This window comes from Anser cygnoides, chromosome 13 (genome assembly GCF_040182565.1).
Source record: "Anser cygnoides isolate HZ-2024a breed goose chromosome 13, Taihu_goose_T2T_genome, whole genome shotgun sequence".
NCBI classification, from domain to species: Eukaryota; Metazoa; Chordata; class Aves; order Anseriformes; family Anatidae; genus Anser; species Anser cygnoides.
The window spans coordinates 12,618,699-12,634,152 of NC_089885.1; the positions used below are offsets into that span (position 1 = coordinate 12,618,699).

Below are 15,454 nucleotides of genomic sequence, written 5' to 3' on the forward strand. Positions count from 1 at the left end.
AGCAAATTTAAATACATTTACAATCTACTGTTACAAGTGTATGTAATAACATTTAAATTGATTTTTTCCAGGTGTGTATACTCTGAAGTCAAATAGAAGCATAGTGTGTCTTCATCTAATCTTTGTGGTTGATACCTATTTTAACTGACATAATAAAATGATAAAGATCAGACAAAAAAAAAATCAGAAGTGGCTCGATCCCAGTGAGCACTTTGTATAAAGTCACAAACACTAGGAGTCACACTCCGCAGCACGATCTTCCCACAAATGGGAAGCAGTGGCACAATTGTTTTTGTTGTTTTTTTTTTTTAAAGCAGTAGACACATGGATACCAGTCGTTATGAAGTTAAGCCTGAGTATTTAACATTGAGGTTGACTGTTTTATTTTCAAAAAATTAGGCTCTTAAAGATTATTTTTTATATATATATATTTAATTCATCTAAAAGATCTGCCAAATGATTTTTAATATGACATCACCATAATTGAAATTTAATTCCAAAACACCTGTAATATTAACTTTAAAACCTGTATCTAGAAAAGCTCCCTCATAACCAATTAAACTTTAAAAGCCTTTCTGGCTTTCTAGTACAAGCCTTTCTAATCTCAGCATGGAATGAATGTGTAGGAATAGCAAATCACTTCGTTTCTATAGGAGCAAAAGATCACTTAAAGAAATAGTTTTTAAAGTCCCTGCCCAGAAGGATCTACTTTACAAACCATACATTTAGAATTTTCATACTTAAATAAACTTATGTTACTTGCCACTTCATCTTCACTTCATGATTAATATTGCAGTAGCTTCACACACACTGCATTTTCAGCTGAATTACTTATACAGCTAGTTCTGCTTCTCAGTGTCCAGTCTTGTTTCTATTTGTCTTAGGCATGATTTTGTGATGATTTCACTTTCATATCCTTCTCTAGCTTCAATATGTTGAATTACATCTAGCCAATCAAGGGAAACCAGCTGATGTGATATTTCTGGATTTCAGTAAAGCTTTTGACACAGTTTCCCGTAGGATCCTACTGGACAAAACGTCCAGCACACAGCTAGCCAAAAACATCATACGATGGGTGAGCAATTGGCTGACGGGCAGGGCTCAAAGGGTTGTGGTAAATGGGGCCACATCTGGCTGACAGCCGGTCACCAGTGGGGTCCCCCAAGGCTCCATTTTAGCGCCAGTCCTCTTCAGTGTTTTTATAAACGATTTGGATGTAGGACTAGAAGGTGTTCTGAGCAAATTTGCTGACTATACTGAACTTGGAGGAGTTGTGGACTCTGTTGAGGGTGGAAAGGCCTTGCAGAGAGATCTGGACAGATCGGAGAGCTGGGCGATCACCAACCCCATGAAGTTTAACAAGAGCAACACCGGGTCCTGCACCTGGGATGGGGCAACCCTGGCTATACGTACAGACTGGGTAATGAGACGCTGGAGAGCAGCCCTGCAGAGAGGGATCTGGGGGTTGTGGTTGACAGCAAGCTGAATGTGAGCCAGCAGCGTGCCCTGGCAGCCAGGAGGGCCAACCGCATCCTGGGGGGCGTCAAGCACGGCATTGCTAGTCAGTCGAGGGAAGGGATTGTCCCGCTCTACTCTGCGCTGGTGCGGCCTCACCCCGAGTACTGTGTGCAGTTCTGGGCACCACAGTACAAAAAGGATGTGAAACTGTTGGAAAGTGTCCAGAGAAGGGCTACTAAGATGGTGAAGGGCCTAGAGGGGAAGACGTATGAGCAGCAGCTGAGGTCACTGGGCCTGTTCAGCCTGGAGAAGAGGAGGCTGAAGGGAAACCTCATCGGGGGATCTACAGCTTCCTCATGAGGGGGAGTGGAGGGGTAGGTGCTGATCTATTCTCTTTAGTGGCAAGCAGTGGGACCCGAGGGAATGGTGTCAAGCTGAGGCAGGGGAGATTCAGGCTAGATATCATCAGGAAGAGGTTCTTCACTGAGAGGGGTGTCGTGCACTGGAACAGGCTCCCCAGGGACGTAGTCACAGCACCAAGCCTGTCGGAGTTTAAGAAGGGTTTGGACTGCGCACTTAAGTCACATGGTCTGAGTTTTTGGGCAGACCTGTGTGGTGCCAGCAGTTGGACTCGATGATCCTTGTGGGTCCCTTCCAACTCAGGATATTCTATGATTCTACTAACTCATAAGTGAATATGCTGAAGTTGTAAAGCTGACAGTGATGCAGCCATATTACTCTATTTATTTTTTTTTAAATGATAACTCAAGCCAAAGGCACAAAATAATGCTAGGAGCAGAGAATGGAGTTTTCCTTCAATACACGTATCTTGATATTGCATGCAGTTCCTGGCTTATCTCAAAAAATAAAGGGTACAACAGAGGATATAAGTACATGTGTGAGAATTTTTCAGTATAAGAGATTATACAGAGATTTCATGAGCCTGGAATAGAAAACTGAGGGCACAAAATCCATTTGCATCATTTTCAAGAAAAACATTGGGCTGCAAATAAAGTTATCAATTAAAGAGTTAAAAAAATACTATTTCAATAAAGAATACTGGACTAGATAGACCTTTGGTATCAATACAGTTCAGTTTATATAGTAGAAAAATGTTTTTCCTATATACAACAGTGAAGGATCAGAGACTGCACATAAATTGAGACCAGTACCTATTCTCAAGTACTTACTAGGCCAAAGATTAGAAAAGAGAAAGAAAACCCTTCACAATTCAAACAACTGTAGTTTGACAGTAAGGGGAATAATAGGCACAAGATTTTGAAACTGAAAGGACAAAGAGTACATTTTAGCCTTTACACAGTCACAAAATTGCAACGTGCGTAGGTGAGAAACTCAGGACTTCTGAGCACATTCAGAAAAGTACAAGAGGAAGCCACCAATATGTCCCCTATTAATAGCTAGACACAAATGAAAAACGTAATTACTTTGGCCAGTTCAACAGCTTCTGGTACACATTCGATCATTTAATCTGTTTCCTAACACATGCAATGTCTCTTAATAAACTAAGAAGTGAAACACAAGGTACCGGACTGTGGTAACATGACCATGTTTCTCCTGACAAAACACTACCAAAAATTTTAGCTCGGGGCTGCTCCACATTAGGTAGGAGCTAACAACCTTGTCATATTGCTTCTGTATTTTACATTCCTCTGCTTGTGCTTCTTCTTTGAGAAGTTTAAAAGAAAGAAAAACACTCCCAAAGCGATGGGTTGCTATAAGCAGCTTTTTTTTTTTTTTTTTTTAATTGGGCATTTGGCAGTGTGCAGAATAGCTTTTAATTCTGTGAAAAAGACAATAACAAGAGATAGGAAGCAGTGTTTGGGTTCTACATCCAACAATTCAAGAGCTAGAAAATACCTGCTCTATGGGTATCCACATCACTAATTTTAGTTACACAGCCTGTGCAGTGAAAGCTACACAGGAAGAAACCATACATGACCGCATAATTAAAGATACTCAAAAAGCCCAGAGGAAAGGCTGTTCAGGCAATGAGAAACCGTACTTTACAGATTCATCATTCCTGGCTTGTCAAACAGCACTACTAAATAATATCCTAATATCCTTTTTAAAATATATATATTCTATTACATTAGGGCCTTAACCAAAAGGGCATCCCCTCAGATTGAACCACAATTCTTCCATGGGAAATACATTTTTCTGTATCCGGAACAGACCAATGGTTGTCTATCACAGGTGACTTCTGCTGGGGAGGAGGAATTGAGATCCAGTACACTGGCTTTGAAATCAAAGTAGCCTTCCAGCCTTTAATACAAGTTCCTGTCCACTACATATTGGCACCACCTGCTGAAACAAAATGATAAAGTGACAAATTTAAGTAGATGCATGTTTTAACAAACAGATGGCCAGGGATTTGCTCATTGCGTAAGTTACATCTGCTGGCTAGCAGGCTATGAACAGGCCTGTGATGCAGAGTTCCTTTAAGCCATGTACTACTCATCTTTGTTGAGAAGTTATACATTGGCTCACCAGTCAAACAGAAGCCTTCAAGCACTTGGGAACGTATCAGTAATAATCATATCTGCCCAAGCAAGAAAGGCCTTGGTTCTGTAATAAAAAAATCCCAGGTCCATTCGAAGAACGTCAAGAGCCATTGGAGAAGACCATGGACAGCCACAGAAAACCAGGAAATTTGGAAGTCTCTCCACAGTGTCAAGGAGAACCTTTACCACAAATAAAAAATATTGAGTAACTCTGTATTGTCTGTGAAATTTTAGCCTTCAAACAGTCCTTGTTATTTTTTTTGCTAAGGACATGTTCTAGCATTAAGTGTCAGCCTTGCCAGGAAAATGAGTATACACTTTTGAGTCAGCTCCAAGAAATCTTCACAAGTCACATGAGAAGACACTTTTCACAAACAACAACAAAAAAAATCTAAAAAAAAAGCAAAGACACTGCTGTGTCACTTTCAGCTTTTGCATCTGATACATTTCTGAACATGAACACCACTCCAAAAAGTCTCCTATAACCTGTTTGTTTCCATTCAAATGTGAAGAGGTCATTACTGAAGAACCACATTTCTCAAGATGTTCGAGTTCTAGAATGTAATCTAGACTTACAATATACGTCATATGTGTTTCTTCAGCTGAAAATTGGATTTGCTGTTCCTATTCAATCACTCGCTGTCACCTGAGTCAAGGTTGGTACCACCAACAAAAATAACTTTATTCATTCAGGCAGCAGAAGAGTAGTACAAATAACATTTTCATGTAATTCACATTGAACATTAAGCTATAAACGTTACTGCTTTTAAACTTGCAATTGCACAAATCACTACATACATCATATTTTTGGCCCTTGTAAGGTAAAAAAACCAACAGTCATGCCCTTAGCATATGCAATGGCATCATAAAGAAGCATGATTCCCCTCACACCATACCCCCAGCAGACCCACGCAGGAATCACAGTGTGGGAACTTGGCCCGTGGTAGTGAAATTGTTATTAACAATGACAGGAGGGCTCATTCTCAAGTCAGACTTGGAATATGCTGGTGTTACTCCTCAGCTACATGAAAAGGCAGCAGGCGGTAACAAAGGAGAAATTTCAGGTTAATATAAGAGGCAATCACTCAACTACTCATAATCACTCGGAGGTTCCCTTAAAATTAAAAACGGGGTCTCAAGTTTCTTGTGACAAAGTCACAAGCAAGCCTGATGGCACCAGTATATCCACACAGAGCAAATAAATTTTTTCTTTCAGTCCATTACCTTTCATATTTACTAAATTTGTGTTTTAAGAACTGCTCACAAAAAAAAATAAGGAAATTTCTGAAGGCATCTGTTGACTTGGGTCAGGATGGCCGTATAGCACAGGAACCTAACTACAAGAAAAAACAGAACAGAAAACACATCTCTTCAGCTAAGCAGACAGTGATTACATTGATGTGATTACTCAATTACTTAACTGCCAGGGGCTTAATGTTGCTCACACAGCAAGAAGCAAAATTACACACGTTAATAAAGTGATTGGAATATTCATACACCTCTTGATATCTTGCAACTGATTTTTTTTTTCCCCAAGAAGTTCATTTAACAGCTGCACAAGACTTGTTTGAACAGCCAGATGAAAAATTCTGGCAAACCAGAAAATAGAAGTGTTTTTTGCCAAAGAGCTGCAATGCAAATTCACAGTTAACAAAAGATATGACAAACATAAGGTCAGAGCTAACCAGCCAGATACTGTTTATATGCTTTTAGTTCAGCAGTAAGCTTTGTCACATGAATTAAGATGCCCAAAATGTATTCTATTATTTGCCAATTATGTACTGGCAAACCATTACATAAGTTAGATATAAAATATGGCCAAGCCTCAAAAAAAAAAAAAAACCCACACCTCCAAGGGTATTTTTGATGATAACAGCAGTTGTGCTTTAAGAAGTGTGCGTGCATGTATACATATAAAACTGTAGTGTTTTCACTTCAGCAACAGGAAGTTATTTCTAGGGTTGATTTTACTGATGCTAAGGCAGAATATTCTGGATTTACAGTGACACTGCAGAACCTACTGCATTAAGGCTTATGATATGGCAAAGAAATTGTTTGTAGCTAGGTTTGTACATGAGAGATATTATATACTTTTTTTTTTTTAAGTGTTTGCTTCAAGTATCACAGAACCGAATTTCAGAGAGTCACCAACTTAGAACTGAAAGTGAAACACAGCAAATCTTTTTGACCCAAGGTCCCTATTCCCCATGTTTCTGCATATATCTATAACCTTATTCATGGGTATATCGTAGCACGAAACAGCAATAACCGTGAGAAAAATGCCAATAAACAAATGACTATGAGGTAGTAGTTGATCCTACATCAAAAGCTCTATGCCATACTGACACTGTAAAGGATGCCATAGATATTCACCAGCAGAACACCATTTACCCACTCATCAAAAAAAAAAAAAGTCCACAGATAATGTCAAAATAAGGACTACAAATCTTTTGTTTATGATCAAGTTTTTGAAAGACCTCTAAAGTTCATATTCCATGGCATTAATTCATAAATAAGTACTATAATAAATCATCATTGTTAGGAGAATGTTTTTGCATAGACACATATCAAGTATTTAAATAAGTGCTTTTAGAACAAAAAGCACTACGGCTGTTTTTGTCAGAGACTGCCTTTAAACATTTTCACACAACATCTTTCATGATGCAGGTCGAATCCTGATGGTGGTAACTGGGCCCTACTACATTTGAAAAGAAAGATAATAGCACTGTAGACAGCTTTTACTCAAATGTGATGGAATTCAAAACAAAGCTAAAAATTAAACACAGTTACAATTTGAATTAATAAGTAAACAAAATATGGATCCTTGATGCACCTGCTTCAGGTTACATAAAAATTCATTTAAATAATATTCCCTACATACAATGTCTGATTTTAAAGCTTTAGCTATTGAATATTCATACAGTGAATCGGTCTACTATGTTGCTGCATAAATTTTTATGCTATTACATGGAAACAGGTTCCATGAAATAACAATTGTTTTTAATTTAATGTAGTGCTTCCATTATGACATAACACGCTTTTACCTATCCCTATTCTGCACTGCACGTAGGGATGCATCACATGTGCCAGAGGGGGAAAAAAAAAAAAAGAAATTAATATCCCACAAATCATTAGCAAGCTTGGTACCGGATACAGGAATTGGACTTTATAAATCAGCCCTTCACAAATTTTACACCCTATGCAACCTAATATATCACAGGAGAACAAGTACGTCGTTATTTAACTCTGCACAAACTGCAGCCCACAACAAAGACCAACAGAATGAGTATTTGGTAGAGCAGGAGTACAGGACTGTCAGAGATGGATAAGGGGCCACAATAGGCAGTCTCCTATTCAAAACAATAAGCCAGCTATTCATAACCGATGGGGAAAGCAAACCCACAAAATAAACAAAAACACGCAACGAATTGATTCGCCTCGACGACGTTTTGGAAAGCCGCTGCTATTTCCGAACAAAAGATGACAGACCTCCCATTTGTATTTTGTTCTGGTACGTTATTCGAAAAGGATGCGTTCTCGGCAAGCGCTCCAGCAGCGAATAAACCCAGGAGCGCATCAGCGACGAGCCAAAACCTGACAAAACCTCCGCGGAAAAAAAGGCGCAGCTCTGCTTCTCCGCGCGGCTCGTAGGGAAACGCCTCCGAGTTCGCCTCACCTGAGAGCCCTGCCTGCAGGCCGGCTCCTCCAGCCGGGCGCCCCGCGGGGTGCGCGGCCCGAGCCGCCCCGGGCACGGGGCTCGCAGCGCCCGCAGCGGGACCCCCCCAGCTCCCCCCGCCCCCCCCCTCCCCCGCAGGCCGCTCCCCGCCGCCACGACGGGGACGCCCCCCCCACACACCTCACCCCACACCCGCCCCGCGGCAGGAGCCGGCCCCCCGCCGCCGTTCCCCCCCACCCCCCCCCCCACCTGCTTGCGTGGTGTCGCTGAGGTCGTAGCCGCTGCCGGGGAAGTCGCGGAGCTTCCTCCCGCTGAGGCAGAGGATGCCCGAGCTGCCCGCCTCCTCCAGGGCCCGGTCCAGGCTGCGCACCGTGTGCGGCTGCGGCAGGGTGGCCGCGCCCCAGTGCGGCCCGGCCGAGAAGGAGAGCGTGAGGTGAGCGGGGATCCCCAGCCCCCCCGGCCCGTTGCCGTTCCCGTTGCCGTTCCCGTTGCCGCCGCCCCCCTGCCCGGCCGCCATCTTCCCGCGGCGCAGCCCAGCCCCACAATAACAACAGCGGGGCCGCCCGCCGCCGCCACGCCACTGCGCAGGCGCCGCCGGGCCCGCAGGGGGCAGAAGGAAAGGGAGGGGGGGCCGCGGGAGGGAGACGGGGGGGGGGGGGGCGGCTGGCGAGGGGGCGTGGCCTCTCCGCGCTCCTCGTCCGTCCTCGCCAATCCGCGGCGGCGAAGAGGGAAGGGGCGTGGCTCCCCGGGGCGGTGCTCGCCAATGAGGGGCCGCGCGCGCGCCGAGGGGGCGGGGCGAGTGGCGGCGGCAGCACGCGGGGCGGGGGGGGGCTCCGGGGGCCGCCGCCCGCGGGGCCGCGGCGGGGCCGGCTCCGGGTTTCCGGGCGGGCAACGGGGCTGGAGGGGCCTGTGGCGGCCACGGCGCGGGGGCTGCGCCGTGTCCCTGACCCGGTCAGCACGGCAGGCCGGCTGCTTTCGGTACCGGGAGCCCTTTCGGTACCGGGAGCCGTTTGGCGCCGGTCGTATCTGTGGCACCGGCGGTCACCGATGGCGCCCTGCGGTTAAAGAGGAGTCCCAGCCAGGCGCGGCCGGGCCGGGCCGAGCCTCTGCGGGGAAAGCCAGCAAGGAGGCGCGGCTGTCCGTAACTGCACGGCCACCGAGTGGCGTGGAAAAAAAATGCAGAAAAAATGAAAATAAAATAAAAATCAGCGAGGAATTGGTGTGGCAGAACAAAGGGGGGCGGGTTGTGGCCCCCAGGGGGTTAGGGAGTGCTTATGCGAGCCTCAAGGCCGGTAACACCCCTACCTCAAAATGGGGAAGCAGAGGGGAGAAGCCTAAATGAGCTGGCCACCACGTCCTGGGCCGTGCTCCGTTAATGAGGTGCTGCCCGATTGCTGGAACACTCTGGGAGGTTAATTAGCTGGATTACCATGTGATCTGCACTCACTACGTGCTGCATATTTATCTGTCAGAAATTACTCTAGAGTCATCATTAAGAAATGGTAAAGAAAGGCTCAGAGACCCGCATTTTAATGCATTTGCTATGGGTTTGATAAGCAGAATCAGTTTTTATGCTTTGATCCTCCTGCAGGTCCTTAAATGGATTTTTTTTCATGCATGCATGCATCATGACTAATTTGGGGATCTAAGGGAAATTCCTCTTATAAGCAGAATGGAAGAGACTATAGCCTTCAGTCAGCAATATGTCAATGAGAGACAGCTGAGCCATTATTAGTCAAAGGAGGAACAGCCCTGTAATATTCTGTGGGCGGTATCTGGCCGAAATTCAGATGAACTGAATTAGCCAGGATCAGTAAGAAGGTACTGAAGAGTGAAGGATTTAATCCTTTGGTGCAAGATTGTACAGATTTTGGGATCCCTGTGTCACTGCAAATAGATTGGCTTTCCAGCAAAAGAGGCCACTGTGCAAAATTAATGTGTGGCGGGGGAAGGGTTCCCATTGTCACCTGCAAATATTGTGTCTGTCTGCTTCATTTAGCTTTTGTGGAGCGTGTGGATGCTTTTGTGGAGCGTAGGATTAAATCTTACATATGAGTATCTACCCATGAGTCTGCCCGCGATGAGCCTCTGCTCTTGTCCTGAAAAAGCAAATCATCCCCTGGGTTCACAGCAGGAAAGTCAGACAAATGTGCAGAAACACTGCTGACTGCTGCCCTCGGCTGGGTTTCCAACCGGAGAGGGTGGAGGTTGACAGACCCACAGGCTGATGGTGGGCCAAGTGTGTTTGATGGTTTTGCCTGCAGACGTGGAGCAGGAGGTGCAGTGGCTCTGCGCTGCAGTTGGCAGGAGAGACGCGGAGCATCAGCCAGGAGCCAGCCCCAGCAACTAAATGTTAGAAATAGCTGCTCTGAGTTTGCAAAGCGGATGGTTTGGCACAGGGCCAGCTCAGATTCGCCGCTCTGCTGTCCTCCCTTTTAGCCACATCACACAGCTGCCTGCTATTTAAAGCCTAACTGATCTCTGCGATGTCAGACAGAGGAAACGGGACAGCTCATTTTGAAGAGATGGGTCTGACAAATCGTCAGAGAACTCGAATCACCATTTAGTTATGCTGGAGTTCTCGCATATGAGGGGCCTTTTTATCTTTAACACAGTATTCACTGTGTCTGCAGGTGTTCCTACTGAGAAGCACACCAAACTCACTGAGGTTCTTCAGGCACTTGCTCACTCCTTTAAATGCATTAAAGTGTCCAACAAAACAGGCCAGAAACCACAACTGAGACTTTTTCCTAACAGCTAACAAAAAATTCCCAATTTGCAAGTTCTGTCTTGAGCAAATTATCACTTATTCAGGCAGAAACTTGGGAAATGATTGCATGCTCCTATGATATAGATATGTGCAGATTTACTTTTATGACCATTTATCAACGCAAGTAGCCACACAATCAGAACAGATGTCTGGAATGCTGCAGTCTAGTTCATTTTATTTGTATTTTCTTTTATAATCTTTCAACAGTTCTTCTACACGCCCACCCCGGTGCCCTTTCTTATTTCATTAAGAACCAGTAATAAGATAAACCAGAGTCACTAGTTTAGTGGCAGAAGGCTCCCGAAACCAAACTTCTTGCCATAATGAGTAGTAAGTCATAGCTGTGCCAGTTTCTTCTATAAAACAGAGATGATAGCATTTTCTTGTTTAATAAGGCAGCTAAAATGAAAACAGGAAGAGGTGGATGTTGTAGTGAGACTGCACTAGACAAACCTATTTTCTCACTACCGTACCACAGACAGCGTCTATGTTTCAGGAGACTGAAAACCACCGAAAATCCCCCACTTCCATGTATAGCTTCCACTTTGAAAGTCTTTGTGGTTACCCACATCCGCTCTAGATGAGATAAAAACTCATAAACTCATAAAAGATATGATATCAACAAACATTGAGAGGTACTGTTAGTGCCCTAGAGGAATGAGATCTAGATAAGGCTTTGATCTACCTAACTTTCAACATGTGTTGCAAGATGTGGTTATTCAAAAGTCTTGCAGTGATCTTGTTCTGGGTATGACTAGGCCCAGCCACGCTCAGAAGAAGTGCAAGAGCTGTGTGGCCAGCCTGCTGTGCTGCACCCACACCTCTTCTGACCACTGCTCAGCATCATTGCTCACAGCTCCACATTTACCCTGAGCGCTGCCTTCTGGAGAAAGCTAGACAGGGTCATCTAGATTGGAAATGCTGGTACAAAACTGATTATGAAAGTAGTGTAGGGAAAGCAAGAGTGGAGTCCCTTATCTCTCACGTACCTTCATAACATCCCCCTCTGTCCTGCAGGCTGTGCCCCAGGTCAGGTCAGTGGCCTGAGCAAGTGCATGTGACAAGAGCATCAAAGCACTGCAACAAAGCAGTGACACTGCCCGGGGGTGTAACGAGGTGTAATGCCCCCCAGCACTTCCCCTGGACTTGCAGACCTCTGCTGCCTGGCACAAGCGGCACGAGCTCTGGGCACCTCAAGCCGAGTAGCAGCTGCAGGGACTGCCGTGAGTAGACACCCCCAAAGATCTCAGCATTCCTGAGTAAAGACTTGAGCTGAATACAAAGCAGATCTTTGTCAGTCTGGATTGCCTTTTGCAGTGAGAAACAAAGTCCTCCTAAGATGTCAGCACTGACCTTTCTTTGCAGTCTTTAAAGACTTCCGTGCTTTAAGCAATTAAACACCAGAGCTTCCATAATGTTCTTACTATGTTTCCTTATGAGTAGCCTCAGTCCTCCTACATGTGAGGTACTGAGATAACACATTCACAGTTATTTCAGCACTCACATGATCCTTCTGCCATCTCCTTGATTACTCTTCAATTTCTTCTCACTTACTTTGCATGCCAGTGTATGGTCTGTTCCTAATTGATACTGCTTTTCTTCTTCAAGACCTGCAAATGTCCACAACCTCACACAGGGAGTTCAAATAATCTCCAAATAACCAGATTCAAGACTCATACTAAAATGGTATCATTTGGCCCACTTTAAAAGCAAAGCAAGCAAACCAAATAGGTCAAGAATAGCACGCTGTCAGTGCTAAAGGGTGGTGATTTATCTGAAACATCACTTTGAAAGAGCTAGAGATAACTCAAAATACTACAGTATCTGATGCTTCAATAGAAAAGCAAGCGGGATTCCATCTGCTTGCTTTGGTGAGCAATATCTATTCTTAAAAGTCTTTTGTATAGACCACAATAAAACAGCAGATCCATTAATGAGAAGGTTCCTAGTACCCTTTCCATTGGGAGCATCTGATTATTTGTACAGCTAGCAATGCTTCACTGAGCACCAGAGAACACATTCTTGAAGGCAGCGGGGAGGGCAGCTCCTACCCTCAAAGATGTAATTCCAAGTACCACTTATTCCAATTACACACACTGGAAATATCTTCTCATGGTGCCGCAGAGGTCTTTTATCTTTTTTATCCTTAGCTGGTCATTCTAGTGTGATTTCTAGAAGGATTTTAAAATTATTATTATATTTTATTTATTTTGAATAATGTGTTTGCCATGCAATAACATACTTTCCTTGCTTGTTTATTGGCAAAATTTGAAATACATACCTTTCATTGAAAGTTTACTCTAAATCAAGAGCCTCTGAGAAGCAACATGAACTAAAACTGCTCTTACACAACCAGCAACAAAGCAACCAGCAAAAAAGCTGCATGGTCTAGCAGTGAATCTCCCTTTACTGGGATGTAAGTCGGTTGGATACAGATTGCACTGGAGCTACCAAGTCCCCTGTCATCCTGCACATGTGTGGGTTGAGTCCAAGCCCATGCTATTGCAGTTATCTTTAATCAAGTATGCCATGCATTTCACAACTCACATCTCTATCACACGACAGACTGTCTAAGATAGGAAGTAACTGTTGTGACCTTGTCCTAGATAACTGGACACGAGATGATCAACTGGAGTGTGCTTTAATACAATTGTTTTGGTGTGACATCATCCTGTAGGCCTCCAGCTCCAAACATACTTTTCATGGGATGATTTTAAGGATGTTCTGCATATTCCAGAGGTATAGCTAATGGGTTTAGTAAGAGTAGTTCTGCATGTACCAGGCTGATATCTCATTTTCTAATCCACATATGTACAGAGAAAAAAAATCCTTCCCTAAATCCCTTGCAGTCTTACAGTACCCAGACTGCAACTGCTAAATGCATTAAGAAGCAAATCATGGAGCTCTTCATTAACTGTTAACAAGAAGTGGATGACCCGTCAGTGAACAGTTGTTTTCACTGAGCAGAACGTGATGATATATGCACCTCAACCACCTTATTACATCCACTAATAAGTTCTGCATAAAAGCTGAAGTACTATCATCAAAGTAGCTCACATTCTAGGAGTGGTTAATGAAGGGAAAAATCAGCATGATGAGGAGGCTTGTATTCTCAGTAAGCCTGTAGAACAGTTTTGTTCTCTTCCATCTTCTCAAGATGATTTTTCAAGTAGCAGCACATGGTTAAAAGGCCACGTTCAGCATCTAACAATAAAACATAAGCTCTTTGATGGCGGTGCACCGATTCCGGAGCAAGCTAATGAAGCTGTACGGATACCAGCGCTCCTCATTAACTGCTGAATTACTCTCGTGGAGCTCCCACCAATTAAAAGGCCTCAACACTCCCCCTTGTGGGCAAAATACGAAATATCACAAAAATACCTGAGCGGACTCCTGGCCCACTGAGATAAGCAGCTATTTATGCTTTGAGCAATTCTGATATACGGTGGAGTGCTTCCATGCCAGCAGATACAAATGTATGTATGCAGATGCTAAACGCTTCCTTGACGTGTGTTCCTACAACCACTCTGACCTACTTCTCAAGAAAAACCCTTCATTTATTTCCTAATGCATCGTATAGTTTTGGGTCTGTTTCGCTGAAAGTGAACAGTCATATTTCTGGTATTAAGTAACTGCAAGATGAGGCACCCCTAATAATAACAAAGTGGTCAGGATTAATTTTAAATACATATTTTTATATCAAGGCATAAGATTTATGACAACAACAGATCACCACAAGTTCTTTAGCATGTAGAAGATTCAGTAAATCTACCAAGAGACTGAGAAAATATTTCAGATAATACAAGTCTTTGGATGCTAGCATGTGTTCTCTTCTCCCACTGACTTCTATTTTTATTTGTTTTAGCTAAAAGCCTTTTAGGGTTCCTTAGGGTTTGGCTATGTGACAAAAGGAGCACTTGATAAATTGAAATGCTCATTGCCCTAAAATAACACTTGTTTTTCCTGAAAAAGTTCATTATGCATGTGCCTTCAGTGAGGGGAGTACCTGGCACCTTTAGCAGAAATCTCTGCCCCAGTTTGCTCCAAGGGCTTAGCTTGACAGCTGGTTGCTACAGCATGATTTAGTCAATGCAAAAGAGTTCTAGAGGGAAATGTAGCAAAGTGTTTTTTTGTTTTGTTTTAATAACGCCACTTTAACCTTTAAAAAGCCACATTCCTGAAATTCCTTACTTAGGATGCAGGGTCAAGTTTGTCTGCTAGATACTTGCAGTGTTATGCAGGGCAGGGGGATTGTGCTTCTAAAGAGGTTCTGGCTCTTAGGGCCTTTTCACCAAGTCCAGCATGTAACACCTACACTGCTAATGTGAGAAATTACACAGAACTGGGTTGACGGCAGTGCTTAGACATACAAAGCAAATGGGACACTTGCCAAGACATTAAGAGGCCACAGACTGGCAGCTGAGAGAACAGTGTGTATCAGCTCATACTTCCCAGATGCAGAAATACGGCTCGTAAAGATTTTATCACTGCCTTTAATCCTATGTGGCTTAGAGAAAAATAGGTAATAAAATTTATCATCTAGTGAAGGAGAAATTGCTTTATTGTGGTTCAATAAAAAAACTGTCATTTGAAAATGCCTCCTATTTACTAAGTTGCTTTCAGTATTTCTAAAACTCTGCTTTTGTCTTGTTTTGTCTCTTATTTATTTCACTAAAAATGATAAAATGAAGACACTATTGGAAATCTCTCAGCTGTTGCTTTTAGATACTCTGACAATATAATTAAACATGATTTTGCAGAAGGTGACAATGCTTTTCATTACACTGGCCTCACTGTGGACCAACTCTAGCTTCCTACCAGTGCAGAAACCTGGGCCATATAATCCGTGTCTCACCTGTACTCAGTGGAGACTCCAGCCTGCTCCTGCGGTCCTTCTCTTGCAGGTCCTTGGAAATTCCTGCTTCACAGCAGACTCCGGGACACCTCCCAGAGCCGTTCCCAAACACCCTTGTTGGGTGCCAGAAGATGACACTGCTATAGCCCACCTCTCCAAGCCCACTGCTGAAG

The 15,454-nt window shown here is 43.8% G+C and overlaps 1 protein-coding gene across 6 annotated transcripts in view; it reads right to left on the bottom strand.

The window, feature by feature from the left end:
- The window catches only part of LRCH2 (leucine rich repeats and calponin homology domain containing 2), a 45,054-nt gene extending 36,808 nt beyond the window's left edge, over window positions 1–8,246 (bottom strand). For 2 of the 6 annotated variants that reach the window (XM_067005372.1, XM_067005370.1), the window contains exon 1: window positions 7,906–8,246. In XM_067005372.1, the coding sequence (XP_066861473.1) occupies window positions 7,906–8,173 (268 nt within the window). In that variant the 5' untranslated portion in view covers window positions 8,174–8,246. The remainder of the gene's footprint in view (window positions 1–7,905) is intronic. The other 4 variants (XM_067005375.1, XM_067005373.1, XM_067005371.1 and 1 more) reach the window with 3 other exon arrangements.
- Window positions 8,247–15,454: the final 7,208 nt, after the last annotated feature.